Source organism: Bufo gargarizans, chromosome 3, assembly GCF_014858855.1.
Source record: "Bufo gargarizans isolate SCDJY-AF-19 chromosome 3, ASM1485885v1, whole genome shotgun sequence".
NCBI classification, from domain to species: domain Eukaryota; kingdom Metazoa; phylum Chordata; class Amphibia; order Anura; family Bufonidae; genus Bufo; species Bufo gargarizans.
This window is the reverse complement of record NC_058082.1, coordinates 291,617,760-291,641,517: the sequence shown is the minus strand read 5'-3', so window position 1 is coordinate 291,641,517 and position 23,758 is coordinate 291,617,760. Positions and strand designations below refer to the sequence as shown.

Sequence of the window (23,758 nt, the reverse complement as noted above, 5' to 3'; positions counted from 1 at the left end):
GCAGTTCCACCGTATGGTCTCCTTCGGGAGGGACCTCCTCCTGTTGTAGGACCTTTCCTCTTTAGGTTTTTTGGAGTGCTCTCCTTCTACTCCCATGTCTCTCAGTCCAGTGTGTCCTGCCGAGGTTGCCTGGCCTGTATCTGGCTTCTTTTTTCCATGATACTTCACATGCCCAGAGTTTCCTCTGGTCTTACGCTTCACGGTGATATCTTGTTTCGGAGGCTTGTGCCTCGTCTCCTGTTTTTGGGGACGCAGGAGCTATCGTTCTTTTCCTGGTTTTTTACCTACAACCCCCTCCTTCTCCAGGGTTGGCGGTTTCCTCTAGCAGCCTTGGGTTCACCTTTACATGGGGCGCTTAGCTTCTTTCCTGGCCTTGCGGTGAGGGGAGTCCCCTCCCTTCACATGTGAGCCTTGCTATGGCTTCCCCCACTCGTTTGGTTTTCAGTGCTTCCCTGTTTCTTTTCTCCCCTGGCCTTTCAGGGGATGGCCACAGGTTTTTTGGGTCTGAGACAATGTAGAGCGTTGGGTAGTTTCACCACGCGGTGCTGTCCTAATTTTTTCTCCAGCCCTTGGCGGCGCTCTGTTTCCTTTTGCCACCTTCTTGCATTTGGAATTTTCTTCCAGTCATTTGTCCTGGGGTGCTGGCAGTCTTCCCTGCTTCTTCTGAGGTTTCTTCCTTGTTATGGAACCTCTTGCCCATCTCGTGTTTTTTCCCGTTGGGTCACATGGTTCTCCTGCACCTGTATGCCCAACCGGTGGCGCGTCTCTTCTTTTCCCTCCCTCAGGGACTGCTTTGGGACGTCCCATGGTGCTGTGTCCCCCAATGCCATGCACGAGAAAATTGGATTTTTTGTACTCACCGTAAAATCCTTTTCTCGTAGTAGGCATTGGGGGACACAGATCCCACCCTATGTTTTTTCTTCCGCTTCTCCGGGCTGGTCTCTTGATCTTTCCCGGTACGGGAGTTGTTGGTTCCTTGCTTTTCTTCTCTCTCCTACTGCTTTTGGTACAAACTGAATAGCCTCGTGCCTGTGGAGAGGGTATAGCCCACCTGGGAGGAGCCAACACTTTTTGTGTCTAGTGCCTCCTAGTGGTAGTTGGACATATACCCATGGTGCTGTGTCCCCCAATGCCTACTACGAGAAAAGGATTTTACGGTGAGTACAAAAAATCCAATTTTTTCTGCTGATCCACGTTGAGAAATTTTAGATGTTTTAGGGGCTCATTGACCACTAAACTGTACATGTTATTAATCTGCTTGCAAACAGCTGCAAATTGCTGGTCTTGATGCTGTCTGCCACTAGGATGTCACAATTTTTGAAGCAGGTGGTAGTCAGTGCACCCTGTCCTGGTCGTAGTGGATTTGTACGGCCTTCTTTAGCATGCTGTACCCTGTAAAGAGAATAGCAGCGGAGGGGCTGTTGGCCATCAAAGTCCCCAAACTGATTCTGCAGGAGATCCTGGGCCTTGTTAATGATGTAATCGTCCAGCATGCCTTCTTGGCTGCTGCTCTTCAGGATGGATACGAGTTTTGGAGACAAGTTGTTCTGTGCTTACCAAGTAGTACCTTGGGACCGAACCAGAGTTCGAGAAATGGTAGTACCTTGGAACCGGACGTCATCACTACATACCACTTTCCTCTATACTTCCAGCTAAATATACATATTAGGCTCCATTCACATGTCCGCAATTCCGTTCGGCATTTTGCGTCTATTTGTATGGGGCCGCACATTGTGCGGCCCAGATCCGGAAATGCGGACCCGCACTTCCGGGTCCGCAAATTCCAATCCCGTAAAAAATAGAACATGTCCTATAGGCATTTTCTATTTAGTGCCGGCGATGTGCGGTCCGCAAAATGCGGAACGCACATTACCGGTGTCTGTGTTTTGTGGATCCGCAAAACACACACGGACGTGTGAATGGACCTTTATTCACCTCAAAATTCGATAATATCCCATAATATTATAAAATAAAGAATACTCCGGGTCAGGAGGTCTGTAGTCGTGGCCCGGTGTATTATAACTCAGAAGTGTCTATAAATATAATTATTGTGCTGAGTGTACCTATATTGTAGTTACTTTAAAACATAACTTTTATTTTATCGATATTTAGAATATAATGACACTTGTAGTGGAACAAAATTTGTGTTACACTGCTTTTTTGAAGAGAATGTCAGGCGTGACAGGAAGATACCGATTTTTTTTCTTTCTTTTAGCAGTGTTTTTTTCGTATACAGGGTCGCTCTTGGGACACGTTTTCAGATAGGCTATTGTGCCTGGGCTTTATCCCTATAATTAATAGTCGTTGTAAGTGGGGAAGAACCCTATTTGGCTGTATTCCGGGCGCTCGCCCTTAAAAGGGCGACCCACAACCGCTGGAACCTTCGGATCTATCACTAAATCACCCTGGCAACTAAATTCCCTCTAATCTGTCCGACGCGTTTCACCACTAGGAGCAGTGCCTTGATTTGCGTGCGGGAGCGCTGCCACTGCACTAAGCGCCCCGGCGCTTTTGTCTCCTTGTCCCTGAAGAACCACTGCTCCTAGTGGTGAAACGCGTCGGACAGATTGGAGGGAATTTAGTGATAGATCCGAGGTTCCAGCGGTTGTGGGTCGCCCTTTTAAGGGCGAGTGCCCGGAATACAGCCAAATAGGGTTCTTCCCCACTTACCACGACTAATAATTATAGGGATAAAGCCCAGGCACAATAGCCTATCTGAAAACTTGTCCCAAGAGCGACCCTGTATACGAAAAACCCGCTGCTAAAAGAAAGAAAAAATCGGTATCTTCCTGTCACGCCTGACATTCTCTTCAAAAAAGCATTGTAACACAAATTTTGTTCCACTACAAGTGTCATTATATTCTAAATATCGATAAAATAAGAGTTATGTTTTAAAGTAACTACAATATAGGTACACTCAGCACAATAATTATAAATATCCCATAATATTGCATTATCTCCCTCCTTTACTTCCATTTCTCTTTCAAATTGTCCAAAAAACGCATTGCAGTTTTGATGTGTTTTTGATGCATTTTAATGCGTTTTTTCTATATTTATGTGTTTTTTGGAGTGTAGTTGCCTCTTGTTTTATCTTTTTTATATCGTTTTATTGAACAAAGCAATATAATAGTTTACATCAAATCTTGTGAAAAATCAACGATTCCATAAACATTAACTGTACCATATCCATACCGACTTGGGTTACAATATCCTTATGCACTGCATACAGAAATATAGCATCCATAACATAACATTCTACATGTAGTAACATGACCTAAGGCAAAATTAACCAGATGCTGCATTAAGGTTAGCAGTAAATCTTTGAGCTGAGTACATAGTTTGCATAGATGAGCACCATGATCCCCAAACCATAATAAACTTTTGAAGACAACCTCTATTTTTAAATACAATGTTTTCATAAGGTATAATGGTATTCACCTTCCATTGACTAACAGAAGGGCTTCTGTCTCCCATCCATCAGATCGCTATCGCTTTTTGTGCGAGAAATTAAATTTCTCTCAGAAAAACCGTCACGTAATGAGAATATAATTCTTCATCAGCTATACCGAATAAACATACCTTTGGGGTCATCGGTATAGGAAGGTTTAAAAGGGCACAGAGAATCTGTGATATCTTTCCAGAATGTTTGTATGTATGGGCATTCCCATATGAGATGCCAGAAGTTAGCACTTCTGTACCACATCTCTGACATCTGGAATGTGGTAACCTACCCATCTGATGTAGCCGTGTAGGAGAGAGATAACTTTGGTGAATGATACAAAGTTGTTGCGATACCAAATTTTTTATTAGATTTCGATACCATAAAAAAAGTATTGCGGTATTCGATACCACGCAAAAAAAATAAACTAAAAAATCCACGTGCATTCCACATTTTTAAAAAATTCGGTATCCCGCAGTTTTTATTTATTTTTTTCTGTTCCGGCGTTCACCGTATAGATTTTTTTCTATTTTAATAGTTTTAACTTTTCGGACGTGGTGATATGTGATATGTTTATTTTTTTGTTTATATATTTTATATGTAATTTATACTTAATTATTATTTTTTTTTCCCCTTTTTATTTAGTAACTATTTCCCCTTAGGGGCTAGAACCTGGGTTTTTTTCATCCCTTGTCCTATTCACCCTGATAGAGCTCTATTAGGGTTAATAGGACTTTACACTCACTGCTGGGGCTCTGATCAGAAGCTGCCACTGCACCACCAATGAGAGGAGGTGAGGGGACTCTGTGGCCACTGCCACCAATGATTTTAATACTGGGGGGGGGGGGGAGGGGGTTGCATGCGCCACCAATGGTAATTAACCTTTAATACATGAGGCGGGTACTGGCAGCAAATAAGTGGCAGTTAACCCCTCAGGTGCTCCGTATGCTAATCTATTAATCTATCTAGTGCTAATCTATCTAGTGGGCGTTCCTTCTTGTAACGCCCAGGAGAGAAGCTGATGTCTCCTCGCCATAGCTCCGATAGTAGCAATTAGCATACGGGGCAGGAGACTGTAACTGGGGCACAGCGGGCGAATGGAGCGGCGCCCAGGAATAATAGTAGGTGCAGGGAGATCCCGGGGCGCCGCTCTACATGTCCTGCTAACTTAACTTAAAGCGAACCTTTCACCTTAATTTCACTTAATAAACTAGCAACAGTACCTTATAGATCATCTTCAGTGTGTTCTTATACATCCTTGTGCCGCTTTCATGCGCTGTATATGCCTGAAAAAAACGTCTTATAAAGTAATCATTTCCTGCTCCAACAGTCACGCTAGAAGTCAAGGGGGTAGCCCTTCCCTCACTTCAGGCTGTACCTCCCCTGCCCTAACCCCGCCTCTATGCACTGTAATTGACACCCGGCTCAATCGCCGGGACCGCGCTTGTACAGGCTGCGCATGCGCCGTCCTCCTCATTCTCGCGCGGACTCAAGCGCGATCCTGTAATTCAATCCCATGTTCCCCCCCAAAATTGATTACCTGATAAGGAGTGCAAGGAGGGAAACATGGGATTATCCCACAGAGGTACATCCGCAACGACTCCCTCAAAGTTGTGTAATCTTCTACTAGTTTCCTATACCATCTCTTGTTATATCTTAACATGGGTATAAGGTGATTTTTCTTTCTTATAATCGTATCTTATAATATACACATATAACTGTTAAAATAGGAATAAACATGCATAAAAATATGGATATTCAGATGTCATGATAAAAGGGATCACACCCACTTATTCAATGGATCTCAAAGTTCATATAGCTATAGGCAGGAGATGTCCTGGTCAAACCATCACACCAAACGTGTTTCGGAGTCCCTCCAACTCCTTCCTCAGTGGTTATTCATAATTTATTTTTCTGGGACAAGTTGTAGTTTTTACTGTATTCTTTGGGTCAGTATGATTACAGTGATGTCAAATATATAGATGAGCAAATTTCATATTTTGAAATTCGTTCACACTTCGTTTGGTGGTAAAAGGTGACCATAACGCAATTCTATGATGGAATGCATAATGGATTCCGTTAATATGGACCATAACACAATTCTATGGTGGAATGTTTAACGGAAAGCCTTTAGAGACATTGCTTTATAACACAAGTATATGGCCAGCATAACGGATCCGTCCAGTTTCCGTTATGCTGGAGTCCTCTCCTGCATAACGGAAATGGGACAGATCCGTTATGCAGGCTATAGACTTCTATTAAGACGGAATGAATAATGTAATGTCTCTAAAGGCAATGCGTTATGCATTCTATTAGGGCTGCAACGATTAATCGATGTAATCGATTATATTCGATAACTGGATTCGTTGTCGACGAATCCAGTTATCGAATAATCGCCGATTCGTTGCTATGCGGGCGGGCGGGCGGTCCCTGCATCTTTATTTTACCTTTTTACAATGACGCTCCTGTAACAGCCAGGCAGAGCGAACGGCGGCGTAACGTCACTCACTCACGTGACACGCCTGCTCCGCCTCCTTCATTCATGAAGTGGGCGGAGCAGGTGCGTCACGTGAGTGAGTGACGTTACGCCGCCGTCCGCTCTGCCTGGCTGTTACAGGAGCGTCATTGTAAAAAGGTAAAATAAAGATGCAGACGTGATTAGTCCGACATATAAGCATCGGGGCCGGGGCTGTTATGGGGAGGGGGGAGGATCTGTCTATGGCACTGCTATGGGGAGGGGGGTCTGTGTATAGCACTGCTATGGGGAGGGGGGAGGATCTGTCTATGGCACTGCTATGGGGAGGGGGGGTCTGTGTATAGCACTGCTATGGGGAGGAGGGGGGGTCTGTGTATGGCACTGCTATGGGAAGGGGGATCTGTGCACTGTTATGAGGAAAGGGATCTGTGCACTGTTATGCCCATAACAGTGCACATATCCCCTTCTCCATAACAGCGCCACCCACAGATCCCCCTCTCCATAACTGCGCCACCCACAGATCCCTTTCCATAACAGCGCCACCCACAGATCCCCCTCTCCATAACTGCGCCGCCCACAGATCCCCCTCTCCATAACTGCGCCGCCCACAGATCCCCCTCTCCATAACTGCGCCGCCCACAGATCCCCCTCTCCATAACTGCGCCGCCCACAGATCCCCCTCTCCATAACTGCGCCGCCCACAGATCCCCCTCTCCATAACTGCGCCGCCCACAGATCCCCCTCTCCATAACTGCGCCGCCCACAGATCCCCCTCTCCATAACTGCGCCGCCCACAGATCCCCCTCTCCATAACTGCGCCGCCCACAGATCCCCCTCTCCATAACTGCGCCGCCCACAGATCCCCCTCTCCATAACTACGCCGCCGACAGATCCCCCTCTCCATAACTGCGCCACGCACAGATCCCCCTCTCCATAACTGCGCCACGCACAGATCCCCCTCTCCATAACTGCGCCACCCACAGATCCCCCTCTCCATAACTACGCCACCCACAGATCCCCCTCTCCATAACTGCGCCGTCCACAGATCCCCCATAATAGTGTCGTCCACAGATCCCCCCATAATAGTGTCGTCCACAGATCCCCCCATAATAGTGTCGTCCACAGATCCCCCATAAGTGTCGTCCACAGATCCCCCATAATAGTGTCGTCCACAATTTGTTTTAATATGGCCTTTGAACATATTTTTTCAAGTAAGATCATATAAACCTCTGTTTTGTAATTTTGTCGTTTTTGCCGATTAATCGTAGAAATTAATCGGTAACTAATCGATTATTCAAATAATCGTTAGCTGCAGCCCTACAGTCTATCAAAGAATTGCGTTCTGGTCCATGGTAACAGAATCCATAACGCAATTCTGCTTTTACCACCAAACGAAGTGTGAACGAATTTCAAAATATAAAATTCGCTCATCTCTATTTATAATCTTCTGTCCTTATTGTAACCTAATCATCAAATTGAACAGGCAGTATTGCAGTGTAAACCAAGAGGGAGATACAGAACAACAGACAAAGTTTATATGGAGACAGGACTCCAGCAGCTAAGCTGCACTCACTGATCAGGACTCATAGCTGGGGTCTACCATATTTAGGTTTGTGCTGTTTAAGAAGACCCTCTGTCCTCAACCTACTATCCTGTAAGGCATATGGACATAGTTGTAGTTGTAAGATAGCTTAATTTGAAGATGTTTTGGATCCCTGTTTGATAAATATCTACGCCTCTAATTTTCTTTGTGTTTACAGGGTGTGAATTTGTATATTAAAAATCTGGATGACACTATTGATGATGAAAAGCTAAGGAAAGAGTTTTCTCCATTTGGATCCATCACAAGTGCCAAGGTGAGATGAGTGTTTTTATCTGCTTCAGCCTTTTTTTCCAGCTAGCGTTATGTTAAGACGTTTGCGTTTTACTTTTTATACTGCTCTTTAGGCTTCACTCCTGCTAGTAATGAATTTATCTGACCTGTCACACTGAAAATCCGCCATTAGATTTATAATTTAAGTATAGTACAGAAAGACATAACTGCCATCCAATCTTTGTACATTCTATGTACATTCTCCTCTCTGTGATAACTATGATGCAGGTGAATTCAGGGCCTGATAGTCTTTTGTACATGACAGATGATGGACCTAGGAGCCTTTGTTAGGCCCATCGGTGCTCTGCGATCGTATGACAGGGCTGTGGATGAGCTTAAAGGAGGGCTGGGATTGGAGTCACCTCTGCTCTTAGCTGTTGTAGCCAGCTTTATGTTATAGCTGCCAACCACAGATAATGGCTTGGCGCATGTACATAGTCTGCTTCATCCCAGTGCTGTATATTTGTTTGGGAACTACGATATTTTTACATTGCTTTGATTTCTGGATGTTTGCTGGAAAACAAATGCTCATATTGTTCTAGAAGTGTATAATTTTACCACAACCCTTTCCCCCCACCCCCACAGCGCACTGTAATCTTATTCTGTCCCTGCTGTGTTGTGCATGGAGAGGCAATGCAGTGCTAGATAAATGCAGAGGAAATCCAGACGGAGCATAGTATGCATTGCGCTCTGTCTCTACACCTCTTTAACATGCAATCCTAAATATGTTTGGAATGTTGTGGTAAAGATATAGCATTCCACCTTAATGCATAATGTCTATTCCAGGTTATGCTGGAGGATGGCCGTAGCAAAGGATTTGGATTTGTTTGCTTTTCTTCCCCAGAAGAAGCCACTAAAGCAGTCACTGAGATGAATGGGAGAATTGTAGGGTCTAAACCACTCTATGTGGCATTGGCTCAAAGAAAGGAGGAACGGAAAGCGCATCTTACCAATCAGTATATGCAGCGTATAGCAGGAATGAGGGCTCTTCCTGCCAACACCCTTATCAACCAATTTCAGCCAGCTCCTGGAGGATACTTTGTGCCTGCTGTTCCGCAGGTGGGTGCAGTGGAAATTTGTATTTCTCGCTCATATCATTGGGGGACACAGGACCATGGGTATAGCTTGCTGCTGCCACTAGGAGGCGACACTAGGCTGAAAGCTGTTTGCTCCTCCCCTGCAGGCTATACCCCCTCCAGCCTGGAGAGAGCATATCAGTTTTTAGCTTAGTGTCGTAGGAGGCAGACCTCCCTGCTTTGCAGGGTGGCGCTTTGATTATTTTATTTTTTATTTTTTCCAAGGATCCGGATGGGGGGTCCAGGGTCGCTTGCGTCCCTGCATCCCCGGGAGGCGGGCCGGTGTACCTTGTTCACCGCCTTGCCGCCCCAAGAAGAAAAAGCGGACCAGGGCAGCCTCGCTCCCCTGCTTCCCCCCAGCTACAGGACTACCCTCTCTTCAGCCCTCTTCTGCCCGGACCCCTGTTGCCTGGTGCCAGCGGTCGTAGGGTGGTCCTGCTGGTGTTACAACTGAGGGTGAAGTCTACAGATGAAGATGGGTAAGTGACTCGCCTCCCAGGCCCCCACCCTCGGTATAACAGCGTGCCGTACTCACAGCACCAGTGCCCCTGAGCGCCCCCCGGCCCCCCGCCCCCCCAATCCACGCGCCCCCACACCCGTGTGCGTTCCGCCGGCACCTGTCTCGGTCCTATCCGCTTCCGCTCCGTCTCCCTCCATTCTTCGCCGCTGCATCGCACACAATATATTTCAGTGCGATCGCAGCCGGCACTGCGCAGGGCAGATGCGCTGTTCGCGGCGCGCCGGGACCTTCGTCGCCGCACGGCGGTGTCGGGTTCTTCCCCTCTTCTGCAACGAAGCGGCCCCGTCTGGGCAGCCATATTATCGGGGACTTTAGGCACGCTGGCCGCGGCTGCGATCACGTGCACAGGGGTGGGCGGCGCTTGCGGCCTTCTTCATTTATCCTGCCGCTCCCGGGCTGTCAGGGGGCGTGGCTTATTCTCCCGCCCGGCTGAAACTTCCTCTTCCTCCCGGCGCAGCGTGGTGGACACAGGACCTTGGCTCTCGCTCCACTCTGGTAGGAGATAGATACCCCGTTCGGCAGCATATCTAACCATGTCCGACCCGGCCACTGACCCCCCTCAGGCAACCTGTGTGACCACTCACTATGCCTGTTCAGTGTGTTCAGCCAAATTCCCTCGGGGCCAGTCACTCTCACTGTGCTCGGCTTGTCAGAAGCCTGCGCAGAGCAATCCCCCTAGAACACTGCAGCCCACAGAAGCCTTAGATCGCCCTGTTCAGGGGGAACCAGACTGGGCAAGGTCCCTGTCTCGGGCAGTGGAGGACCTCTCTAAGGTCTCCCATTCCACCCTTTCTCTGTTGGGTCGTTTGGTAGAAAAATCGCCACCGGTGCAATCCGCGCAACCGCATTGCACACAAACCAGAGGCAGACCTCCTAGTAAGCGCCCCAGAGCAGGTAACCGTTCCTCCTCTGACGCCTCAGCATCCCCCCCTGCTCCTGGATCCCAGTCACAGGCGTCCTCCCTGTTAGGCGACGCACTGTCAGAGGGTGAGCTTGGGGATTCGGATGCGGATATGGATCTGGAGCACTCTTCTCAGATTGCTTCCATGGTGGATAGCCTGATTTCGGCGATAAGGGACACCTTCCGGGTTCAGGAGGATCTTCCCTCCACTAGCCAGCAAGGGGTGTCGTTTCTGCGTGCGAAACAGACTCCTAAGGCATTCCCGTTGCACGAAGATTTTTCTATTGTGGTTAACAAGGCTTGGGACCAGCCAGGTTTGCGTTTTGTTATCCCAAAACGTCTGGACCTTCTCTACCCCTTTCCACGCGAGACAGTGGAACTGTGGTCCTCCCCGCCGAAGGTGGATCCGCCGGTGGCTCGACTGGCAAAATCTACGACCATTCCGGTGGCGGATGGTTCTTCACTCCAGGATCCGGTGGACCGTCGCGTAGAGTCGCTCTCCAAGTCAATCTTTACGGCGAGCGGTTCGGCACTGCGTCCGATTTTCGCGTCCGCCTGGGTAGCCAAGGCGGTTTCGGAGTGGTCCATCCGGTTAAGCCAGGACATTTTGTCCAACCTCCCGCCTGCTGAGCTCGAGTTGTCTGCGCTCCAAATTTCACATGCGGGAAAATATATCTGTGAAGCGGCACTGGATGCTGGGTCGATGGTTGCCCGTGCCTCAGCTCTCACCACTTCTGTCCGCAGGGAGTTATGGCTCAAGGCCTGGAAGGCTGATTCTTCCTCTAAACGCTCTCTCCTGAAGCTTCCGTTTTCTGGGGCTCGGCTTTTCGGGCCGAAACTGGATGTCATAATCTCAGACGCTACGGGTGGCAAAAGCACCCATCTGCCCCAACCCAAAGCGAAGCGGCCTTTTCAGTCCAGACCGGCGTCTTCACGCTTCCAGTCCTTTCGCCGTTTCTCGGGCACCCGTTCAGTTCCCACCTCCGCGGCGGGACCACCCAACCAGGATCGGCGGAAGGGCCCATCCTTTAAGCCCCAGCAGGCTTGGCGTCCGCGTGCCCAGCAACCTCGCACAGCGCCAAGTAAGCAGCCTTCCGCATGAAGGTTTGTCCCCACCCTCTCAGGTGGGGGGGCGTCTTCTCCTGTTCCAGGACATTTGGCACGCCCACATTCCGGACGCATGGACGCTCAAGGTAGTTTCCTCGGGCTACAAAATAGAATTCAGGTCCCTTCCCCCCAACCGTTTCTTCCCTTCCCAGCCTCCCAGGGATCCCGTCCGGGCCGCGGCTTTCTTGAACGCCGTCCAGTCCCTACTTCTGCGGGGGGTGATTTCTCCGGTACCTCCAGAAGAGCGTTTCACAGGTTTTTACTCCAACCTGTTTGTGGTCCCCAAGAAGGAGGGCGATGTGAGACCGGTGCTGGACCTCAAACTTCTGAATCGCTATCTACGAGTTCAGAGGTTCAGAATGGAATCTCTTCGCTCCGTTGTGGCCTCGTTGGTGCAGGGGGAGCACATGGCGTCTTTGGACGTGCAAGATGCGTATCTCCACATACCTATCGCTGCCGTGCACCAACGTTTCCTCCGATTTGCCATCCAGTCGGATCACTTCCAATTCGTCGCGCTGCCATTCGGGCTGGCGACGGCCCCGCGGGTGTTCACAAAGGTTCTGGCACCCCTTCTGGGGATTCTGCGGTCCAGAGGCATTACCCTTCTCCCATACCTGGACGACATCTTAGTCAAAGCCCCGTCAGCGTCGCAATGCGCAGACAGCCTTCGGATTACGATGAGCACGCTCACTCGCTTCGGTTGGATTCTCAACCGGAGGAAGTCATGCCTGTCTCCGACCACTCGGATCAGGTTCCTGGGTATGACGTTGGATTCCAAGGCCGCCGTGGTCCGTCTCCCTCTGGACAAGAGATTGGGCATTCAGAATGCAGTGGTTCTGCTCACCCGGCATCGCAAGGTATCGATTCGCAACTGCATGCGAGTTCTGGGGCTGATGGTGGCCTCGTTCGAGGCGGTACCGTTCGCCCAGTTCCACACCAGGGAGTTTCAGCGGCTCATCCTGTCCTCCTGGGACAAGTCCCGGGATTCACTGGACCTCAGGATCTCGCTGTCTCAGCCCGTTCGCGAGGCTCTCGCCTGGTGGATGATTCCGGACCACCTGTCATCGGGGAAGTCGTTCCTGCCGGTGTCATGGACGGTGATTACGACCGACGCCAGCCTCCGCGGTTGGGGAGGGGGTCTTCGGTACTCGGACAGCCCAAGGTGTCTGGTCTCTGTCGGAGTCCAGACTACCCATCAATATCCTGGAGCTCCGGGCCATCTACCTCTCCCTTTGCCATTGGACCACCGATTTGCGGGGCCGTCCGGTCAGGATACAGTCGGACAACGCCACAGCGGTTGCCTACATCAATCACCAGGGGGGGACGCGCAGCGGACCGGTGATGGACGAGGCCGCGAGGATTCTGCAGTGGGCGGAAGCCCATGTCCCGGTGGTCTCGGCGATCTTCATCCCGGGCGTGGACAATTGGACGGCGGATTTCCTCAGCCGAACGACGGTGGACTCGGGGGAGTGGGCTCTCCACCCGGAGGTGTTCGAGGACCTTTGTCTCCGGTGGGGTCGCCCGGAAGTGGACCTAATGGCGTCTCGGTTGAACCACAAACTCCCGTGCTTCCTGTCTCGCGCAAGGGATCCGATGGCCTACGACGTAGACGCACTCGTGGCACCGTGGGACGACTTCAGTTTTCTGTACGTATTCCCGCCGCTACCGCTCCTACCGCGGATTCTTCGCAGAATCAGGATGGAGGGTGTTCAAACGCTCCTAATTGCCCCAGACTGGCCGCGCCGAGCTTGGTACTCGGAGCTCGTTCTGCTCCTGGGGGACGCGCCGTGGCCTCTTCCACTCAGGCCCGACCTGCTCTCACAGGGCCCGGTCTTCCACCAGGGTTTACATACGCTGCGTTTGACGGCGTGGCTATTGAAACCTTCCTGCTGAAGAACAGGGGTTTCTCGGATGCGGTCGTTCGCACGATGATTAGGGCTCGGAAGCCCTCCTCCGCGAGAATCTACTATCGTACGTGGAGGTCGTTCTTGAAATTCTGTGAGGACAGGGACCTCCCCTCTAGGAGGTTTTCCCTCCCTACGGTGTTGGCCTTTCTTCAGGCGGGTTTGGAGCTGGGTCTGGCCCTAAGTTCGCTGAAAGGGCAGGTTTCGGCCCTTTCCATATTTTTCCAGCGTACACTGGCGGTGCTGGGGCCCGTCAAGACCTTCATGCAGGGTGTTGCGCACACCGCGGTTCCATATCGGCCACCGTTGCATTCCTGGGACCTGAATTTGGTGCTGGTGGCACTTCAGTCCGAGCCGTTTGAACCCCTGCGAGAGGTCTCCCTCCGCATGTTGTCATGGAAGGTCGCATTCCTGGTTGCCATTACGTCCATACGTCGGGTGTCGGAACTGGCGGCACTGTCGTGCAAGGAGCCCTTCTTGGTGTTCCATCAGGATAAGGTGGTGCTCCGGACGGTGCCGTCGTTTCTGCCAAAGGTGGTGTCGGCGTTCCATGTCAATGAGGACATTGTCCTCCCCTCGCTTTGCCCTAAACCTTCCCATCCTAGGGAAGTGGCGCTTCATCGTCTGGATGTGGTGCGGGCCTTACGGATCTACCTGGCCGCGGTAGCCTCCTTTAGACGAGCGGACTCTCTGTTCCTAGTTCCGGAGGGTCCTCGGAAGGGTTTGGCGGCATCCAAGGTGGCGATTGCTCGGTGGATTAGATTGGCCATTCACGAGGCCTACCGCTCCAAAGGCAGGGTTCCTCCGCCTGGCGTCACGGCTCACTCTACCAGGGCGGTCGGGGCTTCTTGGGCACACTTTCACCACGCTTCGGCGTCTCAACTGTGTAAGGCAGCGACTTGGTCTTCGTTGCACACCTTCACCAAGTTTTACAAGGTGCATTCGTTCGCGTCGGCGGATGCTGCTCTTGGCCGTAGGATCTTACAGGCCGCAGTGTAGTGGCTCGACTGTGGAGGTGGAGTCAGCGGTTTTCCCACCCTGGGGACTGCTTTAGGACGTCCCATGGTCCTGTGTCCCCCAATGATATGAGCGAGAAAACGAGATTTTTGTGAACTCACCTTGTAAAATCTCTTTCTCGCTTTATTCATTGGGGGACACAGCACCCACCCATTGTTGTTGGTTTCTACTGAGACCAGTGGTCCAAGTTACCGGTTGGGACTGAGGTCAGGTTCGGTTGTTTGGTTGGACTGTGGTCTTCCTGTTTTTGTTTTGTTTCGGTATGTTCTCCTACTGCTGAAGCACAAACTGATATGCTCTCTCCAGGCTGGAGGGGGTATAGCCTGCAGGGGAGGAGCAAACAGCTTTCAGCCTAGTGTCGCCTCCTAGTGGCAGCAGCAAGCTATACCCATGGTCCTGTGTCCCCCAATGAATAAAGCGAGAAAGAGATTTTACAAGGTGAGTTCACAAAAATCTCGTTTTGAAAATGCTTCTTCACATGTATCTCCTTATAATGTGGGTGGTTGTTTCCCAGGCTCAAAACAGACCTACATACTATGCACCCAATCATATGACCCAAGTACGGCCAGGCCCTCGATGGCAACAAGCAGGACGTCCTCAGGGTGAGAAATTTTTGTAGAATGCTATTTTAGATAGATATACAGATATTTGATCATCTTACTGTACTAGCATAATGACCATTTGTTTATTTTAGGCTTCCAACCCATACCTAATTCACTGCGCCAGAGTGGCCCACGTCAGTCACTGCGCCATCTACCACCTTCAAGTACTCAGGGCACCCGTGGAATCCCCAACGTAGCCCAGAGAGTTGGTGAGAAAAACTGCTGTAGCACTTGAGCTCTTTCTCAGCCTTAGACTCATGTTAAGGGATCATTCTCACGTCTTCAAGTGTTTTGCGGTCCGCAAATTGCGGATCTTCAAAACACTGACACCGGTCATGTGCATTCCGCATTTTGCGGACCCGCATGGCCTGCCCTGTGATAGAAATGCCTATTCTTGTCCATGGCTGCGGACAAGAATAGGACCTGTTCTATGTGTTTTTTGCGGGGCACACTGTGTTCTTCTGCATTTTTTGCGGCCCAATTGAAATCAATGGGTCCGCATTGCAGAATGGATGCCGGCCCATTCATGTCACATAAACTTCAGTATATTGCACATATTCCTGTGAATAGGTGACCATATTGCACACCCACCCCTTATGATGTTTTTTTTTTTACGTGGGCCGAGGAGCAGCCAATTATAGGGAAGAATAAATCAAGGCAACTGGACTTACTGTAGATTTCTTGAAAACGTTTCACTCGTTCTTCCAACGAGCTTTCTCAATTCTGATTTATTCCTAAAAAGATATACCATGACCTGGATAAATGAGAACCTTCACAGACAAATTATAGGGAAGGAAGCATTCTTTCCTGACAACTGGCTGCTTGTTTAGTGGGGGCGAAGCCCTGCATTTACATGCAGCGATTACCTCTACAGTATGAGAACGAGCAAATCTTCATACAGCTGCATTGTTTGTGCCCAGCCTAGTGCTGTTTAGAGAGCACAATCTGATGTCCAGAAACTATAATTTACTTGCAAGCACAAACAACAATTTCACCCGATGAGAAGCGTGGCAGATTGTAGGGAATGAACGATCTCAGAAATGTTAGTCTTCGACAATCGGCTGTGTAAACCCGCCATTAGTGTCCATTTATTACCTTTGCCAATTAATCTTTTCATTTTTACAAGTTTGGATCTGTTTCCAATAAACATTCCCATGTTACATTGCCTTGCTGTACTTCTACTTACAAAAAGGTTATAATGTGCAGTTATGTAGTAGAATATTTAATAATGCACTATAAACTCATCCTGCCCCTGCTACTTAGTGCAGGAGGAAAGGGAAATATGTGCTAAAAGAAATCCAGAGGAAATCCAGACAAAGCATACTTGACCTTGTGTTCTGTCTCTACACCTCTGCCACATTTGAAAAAAATGTATCTCGTTCTTTCTCTCTCTCTCAGTGGACTACTGCCAATATGGGTAGACCACGCAGCTGCTATGGGGCCTGTGGCACTGGGGGGCCTGGAGCGCAGGGAAGGCCCCAGCCACTTCTTCTGTGGCCCTGCTTGCTTCCCATATGCTCAGTCCCCCTGAGTGGGGAATTTCCCAGCTTAGGAGTCAGTGTTATGTGTTATGAACTTGAAAGGGGTATTCCCAAGCATGGTCACTATACTTGGGGGGACACCATGTGTATACAATTCTAATTTATACTTTTGAAATGTTTCTGTGAGGATTTAAACTCTCAACCATCTACATTAAAGGCAAGACCCTTAACCACTGGACTATAGAGCTCAGTGCTGTCATTACTGAAAAACCCATAGAAGTTTCTCTTGTGTCATGCAAGAGAAACTTCTATGAGGTTTTTCAGCAATGACTTAGCATTAGGCTCTATAGCCCAGTGGTTAAGCTTCTTGCCTTTAATGTAGATGGTTGTGAGTTGAAATCCCCACAAACATTTTAAAAATAGAGTCTAAATAAAACTTAAATACACAGGACTCACTTCATAAATTATTTTTTTCTTTTCATCACAATATTCTGACCCTCATAACTTTTTTATAGTTATGTCTACGGAGATGTATGGGGGCTCATTTTTTGTGGGACGATCTGTCATTTTTTGACAATTCCATTTTGGGGTGTGTATGACTTGATCACTTTTTATTCAATTCTCTTGGGCGATAAAGTGATGAAAAAAACGCGAATCTGACTTTTTAAAAATATTTTTCTGTTACACCATTCACCATATGGGCTAACTGCTAACTTTTTAAAATATTTCAATAGTATGGGCATTTTCGCATGCGGCGATGCCCATAATGCAATTTTTTTGTTTCTTTTTATTTTGGGGAATAGGGGTGATTTTAATTAAAAAAAATATATATATTTTCAAAACTTTTTTTTTACATTTTTTTTACTTTTTGTTAGGGATCGATAATTATTGGTTTTACCTATATTATCAGCCGATATTCAGGATTTTCAAAGTTTTCTGTATCGGCATCTATTTTGCCGATATTCCGATAACTAATCTGGAGCACGGATCGCGCTGCTGTCAGCTCGATCTGTGTTCCCTCAGCAGCACAGGGGAGAAGGAAGCAGTGTCTCCCTCCCCCCTGTGCCGCCGCTGCCTCCAATGAGAGGAGGGAGGACAAGAGTAGGGGAGGGGCTGTGGCCACTGCACCACCAATGAAGATAACGCTCTCATTAATTCATATACAGTAGGCGGGAGCTGGCTGCAGAATCACATAGCTGGCTCCCGACCTCTATGACAAGTAGCTGCGATCTGTGGTAGTTAACCCCTCAGGTGCCGCATCTGAGGGGTTAACTGCCGCAGATCGGACTTACCGCTCATAGAGGTCGGGAGCCGGCTGTGTGATTCTGCAGCCAGCTCTCGCCTCCTGTATATGAATTAATGAGAGACTTACCTTCATTGGTGGCACAGTGCGCCCCCCCAGCCCCAGTATTAAAAACATTTTTGGCACAGTGCACCCCCCATCCCCAAGCCCCCCAGTATTAATCATTGGTGGCAGTGGCCACAGGGTCCCCTTCTCCCCTCCTTCTCAGTGGCAGCTTCTGATCGGAGCCCCAGCAGTATAAGCCTGGGACTCTGATCGGTTACCATGGCAGCCAGGATGCTATTGAAGCCCTGGTTGCCGTAGTCGGCTCCCTGCTGCTGTGTGCACAAGGCACAGAGCAGCAGGGACAGTGTGATGTCCTATTCACCCTGATAGAGCTCTATCAGGGTGAATAGGACAAGGGTTCTAGTCCCTAAGGGGCTAAAAGTTAGTAAAAAAAAAAAGCAAAAAAAACCCATCAAAATATTAAGTATAAATGAAAAAGAAAGATTTACAAAAAAAATCTACACGTTTACAATAAACATTCATTTTCAGCAGATTTGTGTAGGAATTATATATATATTTTTTTTTTTCAAAAATAAAAATTCACAGAATATCGGTATAAATTATCGGCTATCGGCCTGAAAGTTCACAGATTATCGGTATCCGCTCTAAAAAATCTATATCGGTCGATCCCTACTTTTTGATAGGTCCCCCAAGTGGACCACAATTTACAATCATCAGATGTAAATTGCTCCATTAGTCTATATAGAAATCACTTATATCACAGTTCAGTGCTGCCACCTAGTGGCCTAAACTGGGATTTACTAACAATGAGCCTGGAAGCCTAGTACAGTACAGGCTGTTGCTTATTTTTAGAACAGGGTGCTTTTCCCGATCTCCGCTGGGGGAAAGCACGCCTGAAGAGGAATCCTACACTTCCGGTTTTTAACACTCTCAGATGCTGTGAGTGAGGAGACCTAATTGCTGTGAGGGGAGGGGTCATGTGGCGTATTCTGGGGCCATAAGGGTGAAGAACTGTTGCATTTAGGTGGGCATAATAGGGGTTGGATAACCCTTTTAACCAGTAAGATATCAGAGGTTTTTTTCATTTTTGCATTTTAATTTTTCGTCCCCATCTTCCTTGAGCCATAACTTTATTTTTCCATTCACATATCCATATGAAGGCTTATTTTTTTCGGTACAAGTTGTACATTAAAATGGCATACAAAATATATGGAAGCATTCCTGCTAGAACAGGATATTGTCGTCCACGTCAGGCCGTTTATATATACGGAGTGGTACTTGAAATTAAGGGCATCAGATAAATGGTATCAGATTCATGCGAAAAGTGTCTCGCAATTGTAGATGGTGAGAGGTTAGATTTGAATATGTCATGTGCATTGGATTCCAATAGGTATTTAGTAATAGATACATGCTTTAACGAAACATTGATAACACAAGTGAGTGTCTGAGATGAAGGGGGGAGGGGAGGAGGGGGGGAGGGAACGTGTTGGGAGGTTATAAAAAATAAAAATAAAAAAAAAATGGAATGATCAGAAATGTCTTCAATGTGTGTACGTATACCATCCGATTATGACACTATGTACTGTGAAAGCTATGCATGTTATTCTAACTGTATATTGAGAGGTGTTTCTCTTATACTGGAAGATTGTATAATTCCGTACTTTTCAATAAACAGAAGTTTAAAAATAAAATAAAAATTGCATACAATGTAGTCGGAAGCAGGCAAAAGATCCCAAATGGGGTGGAATAGAAAAAAAATAACAATTTCTCCACCGTTTTACGGGTTTTGTTTCTACGGTGTTCCCTTTGCGGCAAAACTGACCTGTACCCTTCATTCTCTGGGTCAGTAGGAATACAACAGGGGTGTGGCAGGGGAGGAGGAAGGGCATGTGGTAGGATGGGTCAGGGAGGGTAGTGGGTGGAGTTAGGGGGCCCAATTTAGATTCTTGCTATGGGGCTGCTCGCTCTAATATATATATATCTAAGGAATTCCGCAGCACATCCAGATAGTAAGAAGGTTATTTTTATACATTTTTGGAGGTGGATCGCCTACTCAGCCGCTGGCACTCCGTTTACACCTCACAGACAGTGGTGCTGCCCACATTTCTTTGTTAATAAATATATATATATATATATATATATATATATATATATATATATATATATATATATATATATAATAATGAGCCAGTTCAGGCGGAGTTATCCTGGAAAAGACAATGATGACCTATCCTTGAGATAGGTCATTATTATCACATCGATGGGGGTCTGAGTCCCAGCACCCCCGCCAATCAGTTGTTTCAGAGAGCTCTGGTGAGCGCTGCTGCCCACCTACAGCTTTCCAGGCACACCGCCATACATCATATAGTAGCTGTGCGTGGTATTGCAGCTCAGCCCCATGGACTTGAATGGGGCTGAGCTGCAACTAGGCCATGTGATGTCATTGGCCTAGGAAGAGGCTGTGGTGCTCACAAAGCCCCTGGCCTCTTCTAACAGCAGAATGATATTGATGACCTATCCTGAGGATAGGTTATCAATATCTTTTCCCCAGATTTAAACATTGCTTTAATACTCTTATTGTGAACAGTAGCCGTGCAGCAGGGCTTGTTCCTAGGAGACAGCAGGCAATCTAAAGATTTCTCCAGTTCAGTGTGCAGAATAGGATTCACCTTTTTATATGTAATTACCTGTTATGTATGATGCTTTTAATCGATTCTAGTGGCAATTTTTAAACCATTTTTATTTTATTTTTTGCATAGGGGTATCTTCCGCTACTCAGACCTTAGGTCCACGACACCAAGTCTCTTCTACTCCCCCTCGAGCTGTGCCTCCGTACAAGTACACACGTTGCCCACTCCCTGGTGTTCAGCCTCTACAGGTACGTATTGCTGACTTGCTAATCTGCTAAAATAATATCAAAGATCAAAATTGCTTTATAACAGAGCTACTTCTAATAATGGTCAACATCTATGATTTTGATTTGGAGATGACATACAATGATTTTCAAACAGTATGCGCAGCACTGTGTTTTAAACTTCTTTCAACTTTTTTTTTTTTTGCAAGTGTTTGGGAGAATCTTTACCAACCATCCGTCCATGCTCAATTGTGCAGACCATTGCACGGTATGGGCAAGATGTGTGCTGTGTAAACACCCCATCCTTGCCTGCAAGCTTGAAGGAGCATATCATAACTTTCCTTGCATTAGAAGGTTTCCAGCCTGAGTTAAAAAAAAAATTGAAGTAATTTATGTTCTCACTGGGACTTGTTTCATAAAATAAAAGCTTTAGATCCACTTTCAATATGTAGTTTTAAGTCTAAACCTATAGTTTTTGCACTAAGACCTGCCCCTTTAACCCCTTCCCGACTGCCATACGGCTATATACGTGCTAATTACACATGCCCTGTGCAGCTAGCATGTGTATAGAAGTCATGGCAGTTCTTTAATCCAAGCGCTGCAAAGCGCTTGAATTAAAGCTTCTGCCCCTGCACTGCATATGTCAGGGACAGTGCAGAGTCCAGTAATGCGGGCAAGGGACCAATCAGAGTGGTCCCTTGCTGATGATCGCTCCGATTAGTTAGTCTATGCAGACTAACCAATTGGAGCGCAGCAGTGTAAAAATGCCGGCATTAGCTGATCTTTGCCCCCAATCTGTGCCCCCTGCCCTGATCTGAGCCCCCATCTGTCCTCTGTAATGTGTCCCGCCAGCCCCTTCTGTGCCCTCTGCTCGATCAGCGGCAGCTTCCGATATGTGCCCCCTGCTTTTAACTTTGCTGGCTGTTCTCTGCACTTGCTGGTCCCTGGAATTAACAACACTGGCCCCTAAAACCGTCACCTCATCTCGCAAAAAATGAACCCCTACATAATAAAGTTGCTCAAAAAAACTATAGCTCTTAGAACATGGAGACACTAAAACATCATTTTTTTTGTTTCAAAAATGCTATTATTGTGTAAAACCTTAAATAAATAAGAAAGTATACATATTAGGTATCGCCACGTCTGTAACAATCTGCTCTATAAAAATTTCACATGACCTAACCCCTCAGGTGAACGCTGTAAAAATAAATAAATAAAAACTGTTCCAAAACAACCAATTTTTTGGTCACCTTGCACCATAAAGTGTAATAATGAACGATCAAAAAATCATATGTACCCAAAAATGGTACCAATAAAAACGTCAACTCTTCCTGCAGAAAACGAGCCCCTGCACAAGACGATAAAAAAAAAAGGCGTTTAGAAAATGGAGACACAAAAACATTATTTTTTTTCCAAAAATGCTTTATTATGTAAAACTGAAACAAAGAAAGTAGACATATTTGATATCATTGCGTCTGGAAAAACCTGCTCTATAAAAATAGCACATGATCTACCCTGTCAGATAATTGTTGTAAAAAATAAAAACGGTGCCAAAACTGCAATTTTTTGGTTACCTTGCTTCAAAAAAATTTAATATAGAGCAATTAAAAATCATATGTACCCCAAAATAGTACCAATAAAACTGGCACCTTTATCCTCTAGTTTCCAAAATGGGGTCACTTTTTGGGAGTTTCTACTGTAAGGGTGCATCAGGGGGGCTTCAAATTGGACATGGCATCTAAAAACCAGTCCAGCAAAATCTGCCTTCCAAAAACCATATGGCACTCCTTTTCTTCTGCGCCCTGCCGTGTGCCCTTACATCAGTTCTCGACCACATGTGGAGTGTTTCGGTAAACCGCAGATTCAGGGTAACAAATTATGAGTTTTGTTTGTCTATTAACCCTCAATGTGTTAAAGAAAAGAAAAATGGATTAAAATGGAAAATCAGCCAAAAAAGTGAAGTTTAGAAATGTAATCTCCATTTTCCTTTAATTCTTGTGGAACACCTAAAGGGTTAACAAAGTTTGTAAAGTTAGTTTTGAGTAACTTGAGGGGTGTAGTTTCTACAATGGGGTCATTTATGGGGGTTTCCACTATGTAAGCTCCACAATGTGACTTCAGACCTGAACTGGTCCTTAAAAATTCAGTTTTGGAAATTTTCTTAAAAATTTTAAGAATTGCTTCTAAAATTTTAAGCCTTCTAACGTCCCAAAAAAATAAAATGACATTTACAAAATGATGCCAACATAAAGTAGACACATAGGGAATGTTAAGTAATAAATATTTTATGAGGTATCACTTTCTGTTTTAGAAGCAGAGAAATAGAAATTTTGAAAATTGCTAATTTTTCTAAATTTTGGGTAAATTCAGGATTTTTTCATAAATATATTTACTCAAATTTATGACTACCACGAGAAAACAATCTCAGAATGGCTTGGATAAGTAAAAGCGTTCCAAAGTTATTACCACATAAAGTGACACAAGTCAGATTTGCAAAATTAGACGTGGTCACAGGGGCATCAATGACCCTTGGTCATGAAAAGCTTAAATAGGACCTTTCATCCGTTTTGACATAGGCTAATTATGGTATTACCTTGTAGGGCTGCCCCCACTGATGCTATGGGTGTATATATATTTTTTTTACAAATTGACGCACTGTATTATAATGAGCATTAAACTCGCAACGGGGAGGAGACCCTTCTGCTGTGGGCATCTCCCTCTCCCTGGCTGTGAGCGCGATCCAATCACAGCGGACCGCTCGGAGCCGGGGGGTTGAAATAAAAATACACCCATGGCATCAGTTGGGGCCGCCCTACAAGGTAATACCATAATTAGCCCGTGTCAAAACGGATGAAAGGTCCTCTTTAACAGTGAGTTACACAGCACCCCACCCCCTTGACAGTGACCTCCACAGGGGCCAGCCGTCATAAGTGACCTCTTCAGCACCCGCCCCTTAACACTGACCATAGGTTACAGTCCCCTTAACTGACCTCCACCATTTCTGGCCCCCTTAACAGAGTTCTTCACAGCGACTGCCCCTTTAACAGTCACTGCCACAGTACCCAGCTCCCTTAACAGTGACCTCACAGTACCTCACTGCCTTAACAGTGACCTTACAGTACCCCGCTGCCCCTTTAATAGTGGCCTCCACAGTACCCTCCTTTCTTAACAGTGACCTCCACAGCAGTTTTCCCCCTTA

At 47.0% G+C, this 23,758-nt stretch overlaps 1 protein-coding gene and 2 non-coding genes across 4 annotated transcripts in view; all 3 read left to right on the top strand.

Annotated features, from left to right (window-relative positions):
• PABPC4 (poly(A) binding protein cytoplasmic 4) overlaps positions 1-23,758 on the top strand; it is a 69,086-nt gene that overhangs the window by 31,352 nt on the left and 13,976 nt on the right. For both annotated transcript variants that reach the window (XR_006388279.1, XM_044286357.1), the window contains exons 7-11: positions 7,676-7,771; positions 8,575-8,847; positions 14,828-14,915; positions 15,008-15,124; positions 20,465-20,583. Coding sequence is in view for 1 of the 2 variants with exons in the window: in XM_044286357.1 (XP_044142292.1) it covers positions 7,676-7,771; positions 8,575-8,847; positions 14,828-14,915; positions 15,008-15,124; positions 20,465-20,583 (693 nt within the window). In the remaining variant the exon portion in view is untranslated. The remainder of the gene's footprint in view (positions 1-7,675; positions 7,772-8,574; positions 8,848-14,827; positions 14,916-15,007; positions 15,125-20,464; positions 20,584-23,758) is intronic.
• Positions 8,375-8,503, top strand: LOC122933546. Its single transcript, XR_006388497.1, has one exon. It is a non-coding gene; the product is annotated as a small nucleolar RNA SNORA55 (small nucleolar RNA).
• LOC122933544 lies at positions 16,146-16,277 on the top strand. The gene has a single exon (XR_006388496.1). It is a non-coding gene; the product is annotated as a small nucleolar RNA SNORA55 (small nucleolar RNA).